Source organism: Sciurus carolinensis, chromosome 6, assembly GCF_902686445.1.
Source record: "Sciurus carolinensis chromosome 6, mSciCar1.2, whole genome shotgun sequence".
Taxonomy (NCBI): domain Eukaryota; kingdom Metazoa; phylum Chordata; class Mammalia; order Rodentia; family Sciuridae; genus Sciurus; species Sciurus carolinensis.
This window is the reverse complement of record NC_062218.1, coordinates 81,893,442-81,913,947: the sequence shown is the minus strand read 5'-3', so window position 1 is coordinate 81,913,947 and position 20,506 is coordinate 81,893,442. Positions and strand designations below refer to the sequence as shown.

The 20,506-nt window shown below is 38.0% G+C and overlaps 1 protein-coding gene across 1 annotated transcript; it reads right to left on the bottom strand.

Annotated features, from left to right (window-relative positions):
* Positions 1 to 685: 685 nt before the first annotated feature.
* LOC124987304 (acidic mammalian chitinase-like) lies at positions 686 to 12,285 on the bottom strand. Its single transcript, XM_047556479.1, has 11 exons — positions 12,261 to 12,285; positions 10,114 to 10,143; positions 9,388 to 9,589; positions 6,522 to 6,578; positions 5,677 to 5,842; positions 3,229 to 3,353; positions 2,927 to 3,050; positions 2,469 to 2,654; positions 1,892 to 2,011; positions 1,667 to 1,808; positions 686 to 948 (listed from the first exon to the last, which is right to left on the bottom strand). The coding sequence occupies exons 1-11, from the start codon at positions 12,283 to 12,285 to the stop codon at positions 686 to 688; spliced, it is 1,440 nt and encodes a 479-aa protein (XP_047412435.1).
* Between the last annotated feature and the right edge of the window lie 8,221 nt (positions 12,286 to 20,506).

Genomic DNA, 20,506 nt, shown 5'->3' with positions numbered 1-20,506 from the left:
AAAAGAAGCAAACTAGAGCCATCTTAAACAGTAAATAGGAATTTATTATCTACTCAGAGAGGTTTTACAGAATCCAAAGACAGAAAGACATCTGGGCCCCAGGAAGGACCTAGAATCAAGAGTCAAAAGCCATCAGGAGGTATTTGAGCTCCATCTTGCATCCTGGCTTTTCTCTGTGGCTGTGCTTTAGTCTTCTTGCTCAGATCAACTCTGGGTCTTCTACAGAAGTGGAGAGAATGGTCTGGCCTCCTGGTCCTGGGGAACCAAGCAGCTCTGCCTAGACCCTGCCTATGCCAGATTCTTCTGCCTATGCCCAAGAATCACTCTGACTCCTTCCTGGGAACGGCCACCAAGTTATGGACCTAGCTTCTTCAAATCCTTGCCCACCCCTGCACCAAACACTCAAATGACCTTCCTGCAGTCTCTGGCAGGTGGACACAGGCAGACAGAAGACTGTGGTGCTGTTGATTCCACCACCTCTTGCTCACACACTCTCCTCGACCAATTCACCCCACGCACAGCTGACATTTTCAAACTTAGAAAAGTTTTCCACCCAAATCATTTTAAACCAAGGACACTCATTTTGGCTGCTGGTTTTATTATAGAACTTTAGGGAGAAGCAAGCTATCCTTCGAGAAGCAAAGGAGATTGCCAGAACCCTGGGGAATGGAGACATGGATCAGATTCATGCCCAATTACAGCATGTACAGCTGGTGTCGAAGACAAGCCCTGCTTGGCAGTTATTCTGGTAGGTGATTCCATTCACGCAGTGCCAGAAGGCATTTCTGTTATCGGCCACTGGGTAAAGACCATCGGCTTTGCTTGCACAGAATCCGCTGCCACCGGAGCTGCCACCGGAGCTGCCACCAGAGCTGCCACCAGAGCTCCCGCCTGCACTGCCGCCACCAGGAGCAGGGTCTGGCTCACTGGGTGCAGAGGCTGTGCAACCTGAAACAGACAGCATACAGATCAGACCAGCAAGCCGGGAGAGGCTCTGGGCCTTGTCCAGAGGTGAAAACCATGGGCATGTGTTCTGGAGATGGGCTCCAATTCGCTTTGGAGCTCCCCACTTAAAGATCAGAGGGGAACCCCCTACTTAGGAATTAAGAAAAACTGTCATGTCAGGTCAGCCTGAATTCCCATAAAAACAAGTCTCTCATCCCTTACCACATCAAAGTCATTAAAAAAGTACCTATTGTGCATTTCGTCTATATAAGGATGTGGGTACAAGTGGTGAATAAATAAGCTCTAAGAGAAAACCTGATAACAACTTAGAAAGCTGATATGTCTCCTGAATGACAGATTAGAGACATGAGAGCAGTAGTGAGGATTTCTTCCTGGCTCTCTCCAGGTGGGCTGACAGACTTCGAATAAAGGATTCTAGACAGGTAGATTTTTACACTGAAGATCAGTATAAATTCCGTGGGCTCTCACAAACCTTTAGGTCTTCATAGTGCAAAAAACAACCCAGGTAGGCCTGGTTTTCCATATGAAAATGAAATTCCTGATGGGCTAGGGGAAGGACTATACCTGTCTCTTACTGTGCCAAGAACAGTATACTGAAATGGGAAGTCTCCCTGGGCACTCAGGGTGGGCAGATGTCAGGTCTGCCTTTGAGTTAGGGAGGACAATTCATATACCCCAGACACCCCCTGCTGTCACTTACTGTCACTCTGCAGGCCCAGGACTTTCTTCAGGGTGGAGATCAGGGGGAACTTGCCCTGGTTGCAGAAAGTGCCAGTGAAGTCATCCAGGTCAATGGCCCAGACCATGGCACCTCCAAAGTTGTTCTGCTTAAGCCACTGAGCCTGTGTAAGGAGAGAGGACAACAGGAGTCCTTCAGTTTCCTGGGGCTCCATGCTGTCTTAGCACATCTGAGGGCTGACCTTACCTTGATATCGAAGCTCTTGATGTTGTCATAGCCAACCCAGTCATTGCCCTGATAGGCATAGGGTACCTCTTGAGGGTCATCCCATGCCTGAGTGGCTCCATTGTTCAGGAAGGTGCAGATCTTAAATAATTAAAGAGATTCAAACACTGTAAATATTATTCCAGGGGGGGAAACTGTACACTTATGTCTTTGATTTTGGGTTTTCCTCAATTACCTATTTGTGGTAAGGAAAATCAAGTTATTTTTCAGATATTCATGTGTTATACCTATCAAGCACAAATTCAATGTGCTTGATTTGAGGAATAGAAAGTAAAATGAAAGGTGCATTTATTTTATTCCTTTGTGTGCTAGTGTAAATGACATTTAGTCTATGCTTGAAGAGATATTTATTATTAAGTGGATTAAGTTAATAAGTATTCTATTAAAATGCTTTAAGTATTTGGAGTAAGACTGCTCAGAGCAGGTGAGTAGTAACAGAAAGAACTTTCACAATTTCAACAGATTATAGCACTAAGGCTACTACGGTTCAGCACAGTGCCTCGAATTCACAGAGAACTGTGTAGACCAAACTACCCACCTCATAATAGGCCCAGAACCCAGCCTCCCTGGTGTAGGGCCCAGCAGGGCCAGCACCAGAGGTAGGGGCACCGATTCCATTGTTGGAAGGATTTCTCAGAAGGAAGTTGTGTCCATAAGTTGGGAATCCAACGATGAGCTTTTCAGCTGAGGCCCCATTGTCCTTCCAGTACTTCATGATGTAATCCTGCAATGGCACTGGGTTAGCTACAGGCCCCAACCAGCTGATAATCCAAGTCTGAGTTATGTTCGTGTATAAAATTACATGATGTTAATGACTGATGGATGATTATTGTTTTTTTCCAAAACATTTTAAAGAAATGTAGTTGAGATATGATCTGTATCATGAGGACTTTGTCTAAGTGAGACATTTACAGAATTCATACTTATTTTGTGCCTGAATCTCCATGTGATTTCCATTCACTTCTGATCTGCATTTGCATCTGTTCAGGGACTTACCACATTGAGGTAGGCATTGCTGCCAGTGTCAGTTGGGTATTTGTAGAGGGGGCTGTTCTCTCCAGTGTAGCTCTCCCAGGAGCCATGGAGGTCATAGGTCATGACATGGATATAATCCAGATACCTGAGGAGGGGTAAATAACTTAAATACTCTCCAACGGCCATTTCCCACACCTGTACACACAGCAGATACCTCTCTGAAGCCTCCTAAACAAAGTTCCTCAATAACAAGATAGACAAAGGACAAGTGTACTCTGCCTCAGGGAAACCTATAGGAGTTTGAGATGAGGTGCATCACTTACTGGGACAGTTGAGGGATCTCATAGCCAGATTCAATTGTGGAGATGCCACCTGCTACTGCAGCAGTGATCAACAGCCTGGGCTTATTGGTCTGCTCAGCCTCTTTCTCAAATGCTTCACGAATTTCCTACAGAATAATAAGGTATAGGAGGTCACATATGAGGTGATTTTCACTGCTTAAATAACAATCAGTGTATATTTGCGAACACTTTTTTTCTTTTTCTAAACGATTTCACATATTTTGTCTTATTCTATCAGCATCCCTGATCAACGTTGATAGATTAGATGGTATTAATCAACTTTAAAGCTATCTAATATGCATAGCATTAGACAATTTATCCAAGTCCCACAGCAAGTTAGTAGCCAGTTCACAACCAGAATCTGGGTTTTAGGCCACCAGTTGGAGCTCCAGTTGTATCACAACACTGTAGTAACCTGCATCCAGCTTCTAGCAGAGTAGAGATTTGCTTCCGTTTGTTCTGTAGTTGAACTAATAAAACTGACACCCCATCAAATGAAGTGCTGAATTGGGGAAGGTGGTAACTGCCACCTGAGTGACCTCATTCAGTGCTAGAGGCTTATTCACCTGTTTTGTGCATGACTCTAATTTGGAGTTCTGGGGTCAGTTCAAGTAATTGCAGTGTACCAAAACGTGCTCCAAAGGAGTTTCTCAGAAAATTGTTACATGGGTATTGGCTGAAGGAACCAGGACATTTAAATGGAAGAAGAGGAAACTGGAGGCAGGACTTCATTGCTGTCTTGAAATATTAGACCCATGTGCAGCAAAATGTGATGTTTTATCCTCTGTTGCTTCATTGGTTCTGAACTAAAGACTCAACACTGGAAGTTATACTGTGTGACAGGAGGCGCATTTCAGCTAAGAAGGGAGATGCTAGCTCTGATCATCAGACCTGTTCAATAAATAAGTAAACTGACTTTTATGTAGTGAGCTACTTAACATTGAAACTCTTCAAAGGATGACTGACAATCAGGTGTATGGAGTAAAAAGTCTGTCTCTGAGAGTAAATCTCCAAAGCATCCTTAGTCCCTGACTTTTAATCATTCCATTCATTTTCTGTGGTGATCATCCACCCTTGCTGGTGGCTTTGGCACAGTATATCATGTCTTTGCCCTGCACTCCAGATAGGTATTTATCCAATGCCTACTGGGCATTCCAGATACCGTGCACTCCTGTTCAAAGCTAAATTAATCAGTCTCTATCCTTACTCCAGATCTAAGCTTCTCTCTGTATTTGCCATTTTAGATAATAGCACTACAATCAAATCAGTCCTCAAAGTCAGAAAACTGGGAGTTCTCTCTGTTATATTTGTCATTGATCCCTAATTATTGTTGATTTCCTCATCTTTATACCCCCAGAATACAGCCTTCTTCCCTTGATGTTCCAGCCACTGTTGGGCATTCCTCATCTCATGCTTGGTTTACCTTAATAGGTGCCTAAGCCTGACCCTGTCTCCTCACCTCCTTCCAATATATCCTCCAGGGTTGAGCCAAAGCAGTCTTTTCCAAACTCATTTTATCATATTTCCCTATTACTTAAAATCCTTCAAGTTACCCCATTTCCTTGAGGATAAACTACAAATTCCTTATTTTAATGTAAAGTGCCCATATGATCTGACTCTGGGCAACTGTGCAACCTCTCAATTCAGCACTTACCATTTACTCACGTGAGTCTGTATGTCTTCACTTCTGCCCTGTCCTGTCCTCACTTAGTTGGCTAATACCAGTTTTGTTTTGTTTTAAATTAAGCATCACTTCATCTAGGAAGCACTTCCTGATTTTTGCTCCAGAACAGACTTAGGCAGCTTCCCTCTATACTACTTTTTGTACTCTGTGGACTTTATCATGGCATTTTCAAAATTACTGTAATTGTTGGTTAGGTTTAAGTCTTCCACCTCAGATTCTGTGTTCTTTAAAGCCAAGGATTGTTTCTCATTTTTATCTTGATGTCTAAACCAGTATCTGGTCAAAAGCATGTTTGTGTTCAGTAATAAAAGGCAGTCTAGTCTGCTGTAACAGTTAAAACTGGCACTGTGTAGTAACAGTTCTAACAGTTGTAGACTGACACTGTGGGTGCTTATGACACTAGTTGTGTGATCTTGAGCAATTTACTTACAACCTATCTATACCTTACTTGCTCATCAGTAAAATAAATATCATCATGGTTATAGTACCTATATTGTAGAGTACAGGTGATGATGAAATGAATTAGGATTCTTAAAACATGATTAATGTCGGGCACATAGCACACACACAGTTATTGTTATTAAACGCTTGGTGACATATGCATGTATGGTATCTAAGAATCTTTGCAATGCCAAGATCCTATAATTCTAAATTAAGTTTTAGCTTCTTTATGCAGCTATTCAATTCTCCTTGGAAAGAAGAGATTTAAATGATCTAGGGCTAAAGCCTGTTTCGTCCTTCCTCACCTGCACCAGGACCGTGAAGAGATGCTTGTCTTGAGGGGGGCTTCCACGAGACCCGGGGTACTCCCAGTCCAAGTCCAGCCCATCAAATCCGTACTGCCGCAGGAACGTGATGACCGAGGCAATGAAAGTCTGGCGGTTCTCAGAAGTGGAAACCATGGTGGTGAAACTGAGGGAGACCCCAAAAGAGAAGGATATGCCTCATGGTCTCAACAAATTGGAATATAAACAGTGGATCCCTCCATTTCTGCCTCAGTCCTTCACCAGGACCTCTATCTCAGGTGAAAAAACTCCTCATTTTCTCCTGGCCATCTTGTGTCACCACTACTCTTCCAAGCTGTGGTGTCTCAGTATCCCCTTTATTCTGCTATACTCCCACTCTAATCCTTCTCTCAAATTTCCCTTGTTGCTTTAAATACCTGGGTCACTCAGGTCACTGTGTTCTGTCTCTAAATAGTTCCCCAAATTCATGTGTCCTTAAAGGAGTCTTCTTGCTTATGTGCATGACATTTCTCTTTTGTTCTCCCAAAAGATAAATAGAAGGTGTACAAGATTTTCCTTAGGTCTTATACTCTTGAAATACTTTAAGGAGTGATTGTTATGGATGCAGGTAACTAAACCTATGGATGGGATCCTAGAATATCCTGTCAAATTTAAATGTATGGAATTAAGTATGTTCTACTGAATATTGAAGTTTGGTGTAGCAAGTTATTGAGTTAGCATGCTATTTGTTCAATTTACACCCTTCATACCCTGCCTTAGATTCTGAAGTCTAAAGGGACAGAGATCACAGTGGGTTAATTTGTTTCAATAACAAATAAACAATAGGGTCTCCATAGAGGACTTACAGGGAACTTCCAAAGTTCCAACCTCCAACGGCCAGGAGAGTTTTCAACTGGCTGTTCCTTTAAAGTAAAAGATAAAAAAAAAAAACATTAAAAGAAAGAGAAAATTCAAAATCCACAAGTACCTCCCTTTAAAATAACATTGTTGCTTTTAGTATTGGTCCTGCTCATATTCTTTAGTTCTGCCTTGATATGATATGATTACTGTATAGAACAATTTTCTAACAGTACTGAACACTTTCTTTAGAAAAATTCTTCATGTTGTTATCATAAATGTACTCAGGGTCTCTAAAGGAACTCTAAATTATGGAAGTTATGAGTGTGTGTGTGTGTGTGTGTGTGTGTGTGTGTGTGTGTGTGTGTATCTGGTACTGAGAAGTGAACCTGGGGCCTTACACATGCTAGGCAAGTGCTCTGCCAATGAGCTAGATCCCAACTCATTTTTTGTTTTATTTTAACATGGTCTGCCTTGCTGAGTTGCCCAGGCTGGCTTTGAATTAATGATACTCCCTGCCTCATCCTCCTGAGAAGCTGAGATTATAGTTATGTGCCACAGTGCCTAATTGAACATTTTTGTTTTTAAGAATGTATCAGCAATATGTGTCATGTATGTACCTCAAAGCTCATATTCTATTCCATCCGATAAAATGATAAATGCTGCTTGAGCATAATTATTTCCTCAGCCTCTATGACAATTAATACAAATTCATAGGCTGTAATGACACACATTTTCTGGAATAGTGGTTCTCAAACATAAGTTTACATGAAAAACAAGTGCAAGAGTTGAGGAGGACAACATTAAAATTCCAAATTTATTGTTCCTTTCCCAGGGATTTTACTTCAGTTGCAATGAGGTAGGGACTGGCATTTTTATCAAGTGTTGCATGTAATACTGATGGAAGTAATCAATGGGCCACACTGCAGAAACAACATTCTAAGGAGTTTATTTCTATTGTGAATCATAACTTAATGAAATTATGGTATTTGCATTCATGGTAGTGCTATTGCTGATGGTAGCAATCTTCTAAAGTCTTCCTCATCTCAGATATGACTAAATTGAGTGGAACTGTTAATTATAAAATAGTAGGACTTGTTTACACAAATTCTGAAAACATAGGATGTCCTTCTCATTCTTGGGCTTAATTATGTCTAAATTTCAGTAATTCTCCTTACCTGACTGGCTCCCTGCTCCCTGATACAAGTAGCCAAGATGATTTTCAATTTGCTGGGATATACATCACACACACACAGTGGGGGTAAGAAATAGAACTGATATTTTTTGAATAGATACTAGAACAGGCAAGGGATTATTTTTATCTAAATTCTTGCTACTTAATGTGTGTCTCTTCAACCAGAAGCATCAGCATCATCTAGGAAGGGTTTGCTGGAAGTACAGAGTCCTACTTACAAGCAGAAGAGTGAAATTGGATCCCTATCTCACACCATATACAAACATCTACACAAAGTGGCTTAAAGATTTAAGACCTGAAACTACAAAAATGCTAAAAGAAAACATGGGGGAAAGCTTTGTGACCGTGGTTTGGACAATGATTTTTTTTTTTTCAATGTAACTTCAAAAGCACAGGCAGAAAATGCAAACATTAACGAATGGATTTGCATGAAGCTAAAGTTTCTGCATAACAAAGGAAATAACCAATAGAGTGAAAAGTAATAGAATGGAGAGACAACCTATGGAATGGGAGGAAATATTTGCAAACCAAACCTCTTATAAGGGGTTAATACTTCAAATGTAGAAGGAACTCAAACAATTCAGTAAGAAGAAAATGAATAACTTGATTAAAAAACCAGAACAGACATTTCTCAAAAGAAGACAATGGTTAATGGGTATGTATGTAGAAAAACACTTGACATTGCTACTCATCAGAAAAAAGCAAATGAAAACTACAAGGAGTCATCACCTCCCTCCTCCTATAATGGCCATTATCAAAAATATGAAAGAAAACCAGTGTGGTCAAAGATGTGGAATAAAGAGAATCTTGTACACCGTTAGTGGAAATGTAAATTATTATAGTCACTATGGAAAACAGTATGGAGGTCCTTTAAAAAGTTACACATAGAACTACCATATGATCCAGCAATCCTATTGCTGGGTTTATATCTAAAGGACATGAAATCAATATCTTGAAGAGATATTGGCACTACCATATTTATTGTGGCATTATTCACAAATAGCCAAGATGTGGGATCAATCTAATTGTCCAACAATGGATTAGTGGATAAACAAAAATTTGTAATATATACATAATGAAATGCTATTCAGCCATAAAAAAAGGATGAATCTATCATCTGCAACAACATGAAACAGAGGATGTTAAATTAAATATATGAGCCAGGCATGGACAAATAGCACAAAATTTCACTTATAAGTGGAATAGGAAAAAACCTTCAACTTGAAAAAGTAGAAAGTAGAATGGTGGTTACCAGGGTCCAGATGAGGGTGAGGAGTTTGTGGAGATGTTGGTCAAAGGATAGAAAATCTCAGTTAGACAGGAGGAGTCATTCAAGAAAACACCATTGTACAGCATGAGGATTATGGTTAATATGGTTAATAACAACATGCAGTGTTTTGAAAATCACCAAGACAGTAGATTTTAAATGTTCTTAACACAAGGTAAGTATGTGAGATAATGCATATGTTAATTAGCTCAGTTGAGCCTTTCTGCAATGTACACATATTTCAAAGTATTGTGTTATGCACAATAAAAGCACACAATTTTGTCAATTAAAAAGGAAAACAATATGTATTGTCTTGATCTACCTCAAGCTCATTGATTCTGAATTACATTTAAGGAACACTGATATCTGTTAACTATTGGCTCACTGAAGTAGACAAACCTCCTTCTCTTACTTATTTTTCAGGCCATTGAAAGCTTGGTAGAGAGTGACATCATTCCATTCGATGGTGGTAATCCTGTTGTTCTGTATCCCAGCAAAGGCATAGATAAGGTGAGTACACAGGCAGGGGTCGATATTATCAGGCTTGAAGCTCCCCAGGCCTGGGCGGTACTGGGCCCAGTTGGAGAAGTAGCATGTCAGCTGGTAACTGGAACCTGTGGGTTGCAGAGAGGAAGGGCAATGGCCTGGTTTAGGTGTTGCCGAAGTGTGGTGTGAGTTTTGGCCCTTGTGTTTCCCTCCCTGTGCCATGGCTACCTAATCTCTGAATGGCCATGATTGGGATGAATGACGCTTGCAGATGAGTCCAAAGATGCCAACTCAGGAATGAGTTACTGACTGCTGTTGGCTATTTTTAACTATGACAGATTCATTTTGAGATCTTGGATTAGCTTAGAAACCTTCTATGAAAAAATCACATAGTAGTCCTACGAAGCCCGGTGAATGCCATTTTAGAGCTCTCAGGTGGTCATGCTGACCAGAACAGCAGTGACAGCCAGCCCAGAACAGTACAATCTGCATAAAGCAAACCCATCCATTTCCTTAGTATGATTTCTCTTGACATTTTTTTTTCAGAAACGTAATATTTAAACAGACAATTGTATTATGAATGATTCATGGGGATTTGATATTTTTGGTAGGAAAAGATTTTATCAATAGTATAATAGAGTCAATGACTTACCCAGCTGAACACTGAGCAGAAGAGCCAGTCCTAGAGAAAAAGGAAAAAAAAAAATTTATTCTGAACCTGTTATCTGTGTCCTGTGGAATCTAATCCCAAGGCCTCAGATCTATTTTGCCATGGTAGTGTAACTAGATGGTTAGGCCAGAGGATAGTCTTTTTGACAAACACAGACCTACTCTTTCATAATTTTTTTCATTAATTTTTTATTTTTACAGACTGCATTTTGATTCATTGTACACAAATGGGGTACATCTTTTCATTTCTATGATTGTGCATGATGTGGATTCATACCATTCATGTAATCATACATGTACATAGGGTAATGATGTCTGTCTCATTCCACAATTTTTCATAACCCCCTCCCTCTCATTTCCCTCTACTTAATCTAAAGTTTCTCCATTCTTCTCTCACCCCCTACCCCCATTATGTATCATCATTCACTTATCAGGGAAAACATTTGAACTTTGGCTTTTTGGGATTGGCTTATTTCACTTAGCATGATATTCTCCAATTCCATCCATTTATCTGCAAATGCCATAATATTATTCTTCTTTATGACTGAGTAATATTCCATTGTGTATACATACCACAGTTTCTTTATCCATTCATCTGTTGAAGGGCATCCAGGTTGGTTCCACAATCTAGCTATTGTGAATTGAGCTGCTATAAACATTGATGTGGCTGCACTGCTGTAGTATACTAATTTTAAGTCCTTTGGGTAGAAACTGAGGAGTGGGATAACTGGTCAAAAAGTGGGTCCATTCCAAATTTTCTGAGGATTCTCCACACTGCTTTCCAGAGTGGCTGTACCAATTTGCAACTCCACCAGCAACATAAAAGTGTGCCTTTTTCCTTACATCCATGTCAACATCTATTATTGTTTGTATTCTTGATAATAGCCATTCTAATTGGAGTAAGATGAAATTTTTAAGTTGTTTTAACTTACATTTCTTTAACTTAATCAAAATGGCCATGGTTCCTTTTTTCCACCCTCTGTGTCAGAAATTAGTATTATTGAAGAGATATTGGCATTATCATATTCTTTGTGGCATTATTCACAATAGCCAAGTATGGCTACTATGAAAGGTGCACTGTTTGACATTGACCCCACACTCACTCTGCTTAATGACTGCACATCCGTACATGCCTCATCTTCCTGAGATGGGATCTGCGTAGCCCTGCCCATAAGGCATCCTTTAAAGTGGAGAATTGAGTGTCCATTGGGTCTTAGGATTTTTTTTTTTTTAAACCACTCAGCAAGAGTGAGAGAAGAACTTGAGGTTTCATTTGGAAAAGGCCCTGAACCTTTGTAAAGTTTGTAAATCACAGCGTGTTAGAGAAACTAATAAACTCTGCCTGGCCAGGTGCAGTGGAGCATGCCTATAATTCTAGCTGCTGGGGAGGCTGAGGCATGAGGATCTTGAGTTCAAAGCCAACCTCAGCAACTTAGTGAGACACTAAATAACTTACCAAGACCCTGTCTCTAAATGAAAAAAAAAAAAAAAGGGATGGGGTTGTGGCTCAGTGGTTAAGTGCCCCTGAGTTCAATCCCTGGTACAAAAAAAAAAAAAAAAAAAAAAAAAACTGGATATGACTTGACTCTGAACAACTATCAATCAACTTCTTATAATGATTGAAATTCTAAGAGCAACATTTTAATGTACATCATTAACTCAGTAGGAGTTCTGTTACTTAGCTAATCTGTAGAGTACAAAATAGAAATAACTCTGAAAATAGAAAAAAAGATGACTTACATAGCTATATTCTCATTTCCTACTCATTTTCTCCCCTGAAAAAAGCCAGTTTCCAGATGTGAGCATATCAATTAACATACTGCCAATTAAAATTAGGTGGTGCATGAAGATGGGAGGAGAAATAGAATTTAGCCAAAGATGAAAATTATAGACAATCCCTGGAAGAAAGTGAGGCTTTCTTTTAGGACCATGCCTGTTTCATTACCCATGACAGTGAGGTAGGAGAACAAGAAGCAGACATGTCTATACATCAGAATTCTCTTGAAAATTTGAAATGATCAAAAATGGAAAAGCGTAGATGTGCCACGTAAAGACTGCCTCATGGTTGTCAGCTCCTAAGAGAAAAAGAAATCAGGTAAGATTAAGGCTCCATTTCTCACTGCAACTCACCTGTGAGGAGAATAAGGTTTGCCATGCTGTTGGTACTGAACCAGGAGAGCCTGGATTTGCTTTTTATACCATCTGGGTCTCTGAAAAGTAAATGGAAAGCTTTAAACCAGGATGTGTTACTTAGCTAATCTGTATGTCAACTAGTCTCCTCCCCTAGGACACCACCCCCTGGACCTCCTGCCAGCAGCACCACCTTCTCTGTCCAAGAAGGAAAAAATAGTGCCACATCTCCTATCAGGGAGCTAGAGACCATCACTATAGAAATCACTGGCCTAATAGCTTTTTTGGCAGTTCTCACAGCTGATAAACATCTATTTTGATTCTTTGATTAGGTTTTATTTTGAGTACATTTTGTGACTAATATCAAAGCACATTCTTATTGGAAAGTAAATAATAAAACCCTTAGAAGTTATTAGTTTATTTTCAACCTTTCTTCTTCAAGGAATTAGTCATAGGGAATTTGTATAATCAGTGCCTAAGATAGTTGCCCTTTGCAGGTGCTACTTTCTGAACATTTTATTTTGTAATGACTTCAAGTTATGATTATATGATAATTTTGTCTAAGAATGTTTCATTCCTGAAATGTTTCCTCTCAGTCCACCAAGAACCCTCTAGTGTTCCATACATTCAAATTATATCCAGCACATGCTAAAAGAATTCCATTTTATGCTGCTGATGGATAGAGATGGTGATGTTACTGAAATGAGTTTCTTTTTGCAGGGGTATTTGAAAATTGACAATTTTTAGAATTATCTTGTTAAAATTAATGCTAATGTGCCCTTTCCTAACATCATCCATTATCATTATTCTACAATTAATTTCCATTTCAACTGCAGTGTTCTGTTCATTGTCCTCAAAACTTGCATGCCTCTTCTCAAGCTGTTCCTCCACCTCTTGCCTGAACTGTCTCCCTCTCCTCCCTGCCTATCGCAATCTTAGCAATTCTTTCAAATCCAGATAAGATCAGATCCTCTCTTTGTATTTGAATGATCTCTACTTCTTTTCAATTTCTGTACGTGCTCCAGCACACATTGCCCATTATAGCTTATGTGGTACTATCTTGTGACAACTCCCAAAATTCAGTTGGCGGGCATATGGATGTCCATCACAGGATGTTGGTACCTTCACAGAGGTTTTTGTTTTTGGTTTTGTTTTTGGTTTTTGAATTTGGACTGGTTTATCCATTATTATATTCAAAAACTAACTTGTTTCCCTTCCTTTGATGATAGTTAGGTCTGGAGTGTTTTGTTTCTGTGCTAGTTAGCAGTTAGCTTTTCATTGCTGTGATCAAAATGCCTGACAAGAACAATTTAGAGGAGGAAAGATTTGGGGGCTCATGGTTTCAGAGGTTCATTCCATGTTCACCAGTTTCACTGCTGTGGGCCTAAGGTGAGACAGAGCATCATGTTCGAAGGCACAGTGGATGAAAGCTACTCACTTCATGGTGTCCCAGAAGCAAAGAGAGAAAGGAGAGGGTCTGCAGGAAGTTGAACTCTTCCAGGGAACATCCCCAGTGTCTCAACTCCTCCAGCCATGTCCCACCTACCTAGAGTTACCACAGGTTAGTCCACTTAAACAAGAATGGACTCTTTAGGCTTCAGCTCTCATAATCTACTCATTTTACCTTCTGCATCAATACAGAAGCTTTGCAGGGATACCTCATATCCAAACCATAACAGTTCCCATTCTCAGGAACAGAGAAAGTCTAGTAAAATTGTTGTCAGGAAAGACGTCTATTGTACAAATCATATCAACCAATACTGTAAACACCTATTACATGACAGAAGTTGTACCTGGTGCTTCTAGCACTTTGTAAGTGCCACCAACCAACTCTAACAATATTAAAATAATCAACATGAAGGAAGTGCATTGAATCAAAGATGAGAATTTAAAACCTCCCTTGATTTTGAAAGAAATCAAATCCTTCCCAGGCAAGGGAGTGGGACAGGGCCTAGGTTAAATGAATCAGAAATGGTGATGATACTGAAAAGAGTTTCTTTTTGCAGAAGTATTTGGAAATTGACCATTTTTAGAGTGACTTCAAGTTATGAAGGCCCTGTCAGAAATAGTCTGGTTGTACAGCACCAGACCCTCAATAAGGGAAAGACAGGACACTTAGATTCACATTTTCAACAGGACTGATCACAAAATGAATGTTTAAAAGAATTAAGAGTAAAAGAAAAGTTTTCATCAGAAAACTCTACTCCATTATTTCATCTGGCCTATAAAGAGAAATATTCCTATCACACCAATTTTGCAGATAAGAAAATTGATCAAATAGCTATTAAGCATCAGAGCGAGAATTCAGTGCCAAGACTAACTGCCTTCAACGTGGAAACCTAATATTTGTGCTGCATTGTCTCCTGGTGTGGAGAAGGTCAGTATGTGGTCCAGGTCCATCTGGGTGAGGTGTTTTCTTGAGGAAGCTAGGAGAATATGATGGATCAAAAAGTCAGAATTATGTCAAATCAAAGTCAAGCATGTGAAAAGTAAACAAGGTCAGTAGCCCTGGCTTTATCCTAATGGCACTATTAGTTTTAGCTATGGCTTCTGTTCAGTGAAGTATTTTCTGTTGAATTTGGCACCTCAGATCCTTCTAAGTAAATGACAAGACCAACAGATAACATTCCTTCTTTGTAGCTCTTTAGGCGTTTCCTTCAAACTCGAGCCAGGAGAGTCCCTGTCATCTGAGCACTTGGACTTGGGAAAGAATTTCCACCAGAAGATTTATAGAGCTAATAAGGGTTTAAACTTGTCAACACTGTGTATACTTCCATATTATTTTTTCAATAAGCTAGTATTAATTTTAATCTCCTTAAACTTTATTTTGAAAGCTACTAGTCTCTTTAAGCTTTTTTTAAAAAATTATACCCATGAGTTTAGATGTATACTTAATGAAAAACATTTAAACGAAAATACCATTTCATCATCTAGTGTAGAGAAGATAATATTATCTTGACTATTAGTCTGCATGCACTTTCCTAGTTAGATGATCAATTCCCTTGAGGTAAGCACTATCCTGAATTTTGTATTATTTCTTTGTTTGATTTATAATTTTATTGTTTATGTCCCTAAATAATATATTCATTCATTTTTATACTTTTATTAGTGCATTATAGATATATATTTTATACTACTTTACAAGTTTTAATATATTCATTATTTTTTAAATTATGTAAGTAAAATAATAACACATATTGTTTTGTTTCTTACATTTTAAGCTCAGTATTAAGGTTTTTTTAAAGCACAAGGATAATTTTTTCTTAGTTCATTATAGATACACATAATATTGGGAATTCATTTTGACATAATTATAAAAACATGGAACATAATTGGCTCTAATTCGGTTCCCAATACTACTCCTTTCCTTCCCCTCTTCCCTCCCCTTGTTTCCTTCCCTCTCCTCATCTTTCTTCTATTTATTTGCAGTTTTTAAAAAATTACACATATGGATATACATAAAGGTGAAATTCACTATGGTATATTCATATATTTACAAGGGAAAGTTTGGTCAGATTCATTCCACCATTCCTCCCCTTTCCCATCTTTACTCCTTCCCACTCAGTCCCCTTCCTATACTGTACTCACCTTTTTCCTATTTTCATGGAATTACACCCTTTCTTTCTCTCTTTTTTTCCTTATTTTGGTCTAGCTTCTGCATGTGAGAGAAACTTCAACCTTTGACTTTCTGTGTCTGGGTTATTTCACTTACCGTGATGTTCTCCATTTCCATCCCTTTACCAGCAAATTCTATCTTTTCATCCTTGATGGCTGAGTAAAATTCCATTGTGTTAATATCCACATTTTCTCTTCCATTTGTCTGCTGATAGGCACCTAGGCTAGTTCCATAGCTTGGCTATTGTGAATTGTGCTGCTATAAACATTGGTGTGGCTGCATCCCCATAGTATAGTGGTTTTAGATCTTTTGGATATATGCCAAGGAGTGGGATAACTGGGTCATATGATGGTTTCATTCCTAGTTTTTTGAGGAATCTTTATACTGCTTTTCAAAGTTGTTGTATAACTTGCAGACCCACCAATAATGTATAAGTGTGCCTTTGTCCCCACATCATTGCCAACATTTATTATTATTTATATTTTCAATAATTGCCATTCTGACTAGAGTGAGTTGAAAAATGAATTTAATTTTGATTTGCATTTCCCCATGTTACAGTTTAGATATTACAGTTTAGATATTAGGTGTTCCTCCAATCTCTAATGTGAGACAATGTGAGAAAATTTATAATTGTTATATTCTTATTGTACCTTTTTTCTTTCTTTTTTTTTTTTTTTTTTTTTTGTACTGGGGATTGAAACCAGGGGCACTCACCCACTGAGCCACATCCCCAGCCCTTTTTATATTTTATTTAGAGACAGAGTTTTGCTAAATTGCTTAGAGCCTTGCTAACTTGCTCAGCCTGGCTTTGAACTTGGGATCCTCCTGCCTCAGCCTCCTGAGCCACTGGGATTATAGGCATGCGCCACCATTCCCAGTGTCAAATCTTCTATTAATAATGTTCTTGTCTTTTATAATCTTTTAAAATTTAAAGCTTCTTTTTTCTGAAATTAGTATAACCACCCCAGCTCTCTTTTAGCAGCTACTTACATGAAATATCTTTTCCCAATTCTTTTACTTTCAATCTACTTGCATTTTTAATTTAAGATGAATCTCTTGTAGACAGCATATAATTGGATCATGTTTTTACCCATTCTGTTAATTTCTGTCTTTTGATTGGAGATTTTAATGCTTATACATGCAAAGAAGTTGTGAAGCTCACTGCTATCAGTTTATTATTTGTTTTCTATATTCATGTTAGCAATTTTGTACCTCATTTCCTGTCACTGTCTTCTTTTTTATTGTTTATTTTTTACAGTGAAATGTGGGTTGATTCCTTTCTAATTTCATTTGATGTATATCTTCAGCTGTTTTCTTTAAGATTACCACAGGAATTATATTTATTATCCTAAAACTATAACCCTCTAATTTGAATTTATACCAGCTTAACTTCAATAACATACAAAAACTCTGCTCTTTACAGTTGTTTTCTGTTCCTTTCACTTGTTGATGCAGTGAAGTCTTTATTCAGGAACACTGGCAACAAACCCCCTCACTTTTTGTTCATGTGGGAATGTCTTAATTTATCTCTCACTTTTGAAGGACAATTTTTCCAGATATATGACTCTTGGTTGATAGTATTTTATTTTGCTTTTTCTTTTAGCACTTTTAATATGGTGCCCATTGTCTCTGGCCTCCAAAGTTTCTGATGGAAACTCTACTTGTGTGTTTATTAATGATTCTTTGTATGTCATGAGTCATTTCTCTCTCTGTTCTTTCAGGATTCTATTTGTCTTTGACTTTTGAATTTTTGATTATATGTTTCAGTATCAATTAGAGTTTATCTTACTTGGAGTTTCAGTAAGCTATGTATGTTGGGGGATGGAATCTGACCTACCAGATACCATTACATAGGATGAATCTAAGTTATGACAAATGGTATTTCATGTCAGCATAGGAAAGATTTTTTTTTCACAAATGATACTAGGACAACTACAAGAAAAATAAAGTGAAAATAAACCCATGCACTAAACACAGAAGTAAATTGTGTGGACTAAAGACTTAAAATTAAAAGTAACCCAGCTATCCACTCCTCAGTATATATCCAAAGGATTTAAAATCAGCATACTACTATGGCACAACCACATCAATTTATAGCAGCTGAATTCATGATAGCTAAGTTATGGAACCAACCTAGGAGTCCTTTGACAAATGAATGGATAAAGAAAATGTGGCATATACACACAATTGAATATTACTCAGCCATAAAGAAGAATTAAATTTTGGCATTTGTCAGTAAATGAATAGAACTGAATACTATCATGCTAAGTGAAAAAAGCCAATCCCAAAAAACCAAAGGCTGAATGTTCTTTCTGATATGTGGATGCTGACTCAACATAAGCTGGGGTTAGGAGGGAGAATAGAAATTCACATTGTCACAGCAATAGATCAATTAACATAATGCTCTACCATATTAGTAATCTAAGAAATATAAATTAAAACTACCAGCCGTGATGAGATTTATTTTGAAGTCTGATGATACTAAGTTTTGGCAAGATTTAAAATAGTAGGATTTCTTAGATATTGTTGCTTACAGTATAAATTGATAAAGCTACTTTGGGGAAAAAACCTAAATAATACATTTTAATATTCATATGCTTTTATTCAGCAATTTTACTCTTAGGTATAAACATTGGAGAAACTCTTGCAAATGTGTGCCTGGATGCATTTACAGGAATAATGTTTTTAATGAAATATAGGGGAAAAGTTGGAAACTAACCACATGCTATTTATGTAAAAAGGATAAGTGGATTTATCTAATGGAGCTGTTTTAGTGAGTTTTTTCACTGCTGGGACTAAAAAACCTGACAAGAACAATTGTAGAGGAGGAAAAGTTTAGTTGGGGGCTCACAGTTTCAGAGGTCTTAGAAGGTTGGCTCCTTTCCTCAGGGCTCCAGGTGAGACAGAACACCATGGAGGAGGAGTGTGGCAGAGTAAAGCAGTTCACAAGATGATCAGGCAGCAGAGAGAGATTCCACTCACCAGATACAAAATATATATCACAACGCCATGCCCCCAATGCCCACCTCCTCCAGTGACCCCCTACCTACCTTCGATTACCACTCAGTTAATCCCTATCAGGGGATTAATTCACTGATTGGGTTAAGGCTTTCATAGCCCAAACATTTCTCCTCTAAACCTTCTTGTACTGTCTCACACATAAATTTTGGGGCACCTCACATCCAAATCATAACAGGTACTATGGAAATAAATTTTTAAAAAGTTGACTAAATCTCCAAAATTAGCTGCTCAAACTAGAAAACTTCTGACAGCAAAGAAAACAATTAAGAGCATGAAGAGAAGGCCTACAGAATGGGAAATCTTTGCCACCTGCTTCTCAAAGAGGAGATTAATAACCAGAATATATAAAGAACTCAAAAAACTTAACACCAAAAACCCACATTAATAATGAGCAAAATAACTTAAGAAACACTTCTCAAAAGAATAATGCAAATGGTCAATAAATATATGAAAAAACATTCAATATCTCCAGCAATGAGTTTTTGTTTGGTTTTTGTTTTTGTTTTTGTTTTTTCCTGCTGTAATCAAAAGACCTGAAAAGAACAATTTTAGGGGAGGAAAGGTTTTTTAGATCTCAGAGTTTTAGAGGTCTCAGTCTATAGATGGCCACTCCACTGCTTCTTGCCCAAGGTGTGGCAGAACATCATGATGGAAAAATGTGGTAGAAGAAAGTGGCTCAGAACATGGCCACCAGGAAGCAGAGAGAGACTTCTGCTCAACACGGACAAAATATGTACTCCAATGGCAACCCCCAGGGACCACTTCTCTAGCAAGACACAACCTGCCTACAGTTACCACCCAGTTAATCCATCCTAGTGGATTAATCCACCTATTAAAAAAGTTAAAACTCTCATAACCCAATCATTTCACCTCTAAACTTTCACTGCTTCATGGAAATTAACAACTTTAGAAAATCCCCAATGAATCAAAGAAGAAGTCAGAAGAGGAATTAGATTATACTTAAAGATGAATGAAAATAAAAATGCAACACACAGAAACATAAGACAACATGAAGCAGAATTAAGGAGAAAATTTTATGACTATAAACACAATGAAAAATAAGAAAGATCTCAAGTCAACAACCTACATTTGCAACTTAAGGAAATAGGGAAAAAAATTAAACCCAAACTAGCAGAGGGAAAGAAATAATAAAAATTGAAGCAGGAATAAATGAAATAAAGATTAGAAAAAAATAGAGAAAAATCGATGAAACCAAATTTTATTCTTTCCAAAGATTAAAAACAATGCATAAATATCCACCTAGATGAGAGGGGTGGAGGAGGGAGGGAAGAAGGAGAAAAGAGACTCAAATAATTAAATAAAAATAATAAAAATAATAATGGGGATATTACTGCCATTAGTAAAATATTTATTACCAGAAAATATTACTACCAGAAATAAAAAGGGATATAAGAGGGTACAAGAAACAATTATACACCAACAAATTAGATAATTTTGATGAAATGAAAAAAATCCTAAAGACACATAACCTACTGAGGCAAAATCATGAAGAAATATGAAATTGAAATAAACCTAATAGACGGAATTAGTAACCAAAAATCTTCCAGTAAAAAAAGACCTTGGACCTGAGGCTTCATGAATGAATTCT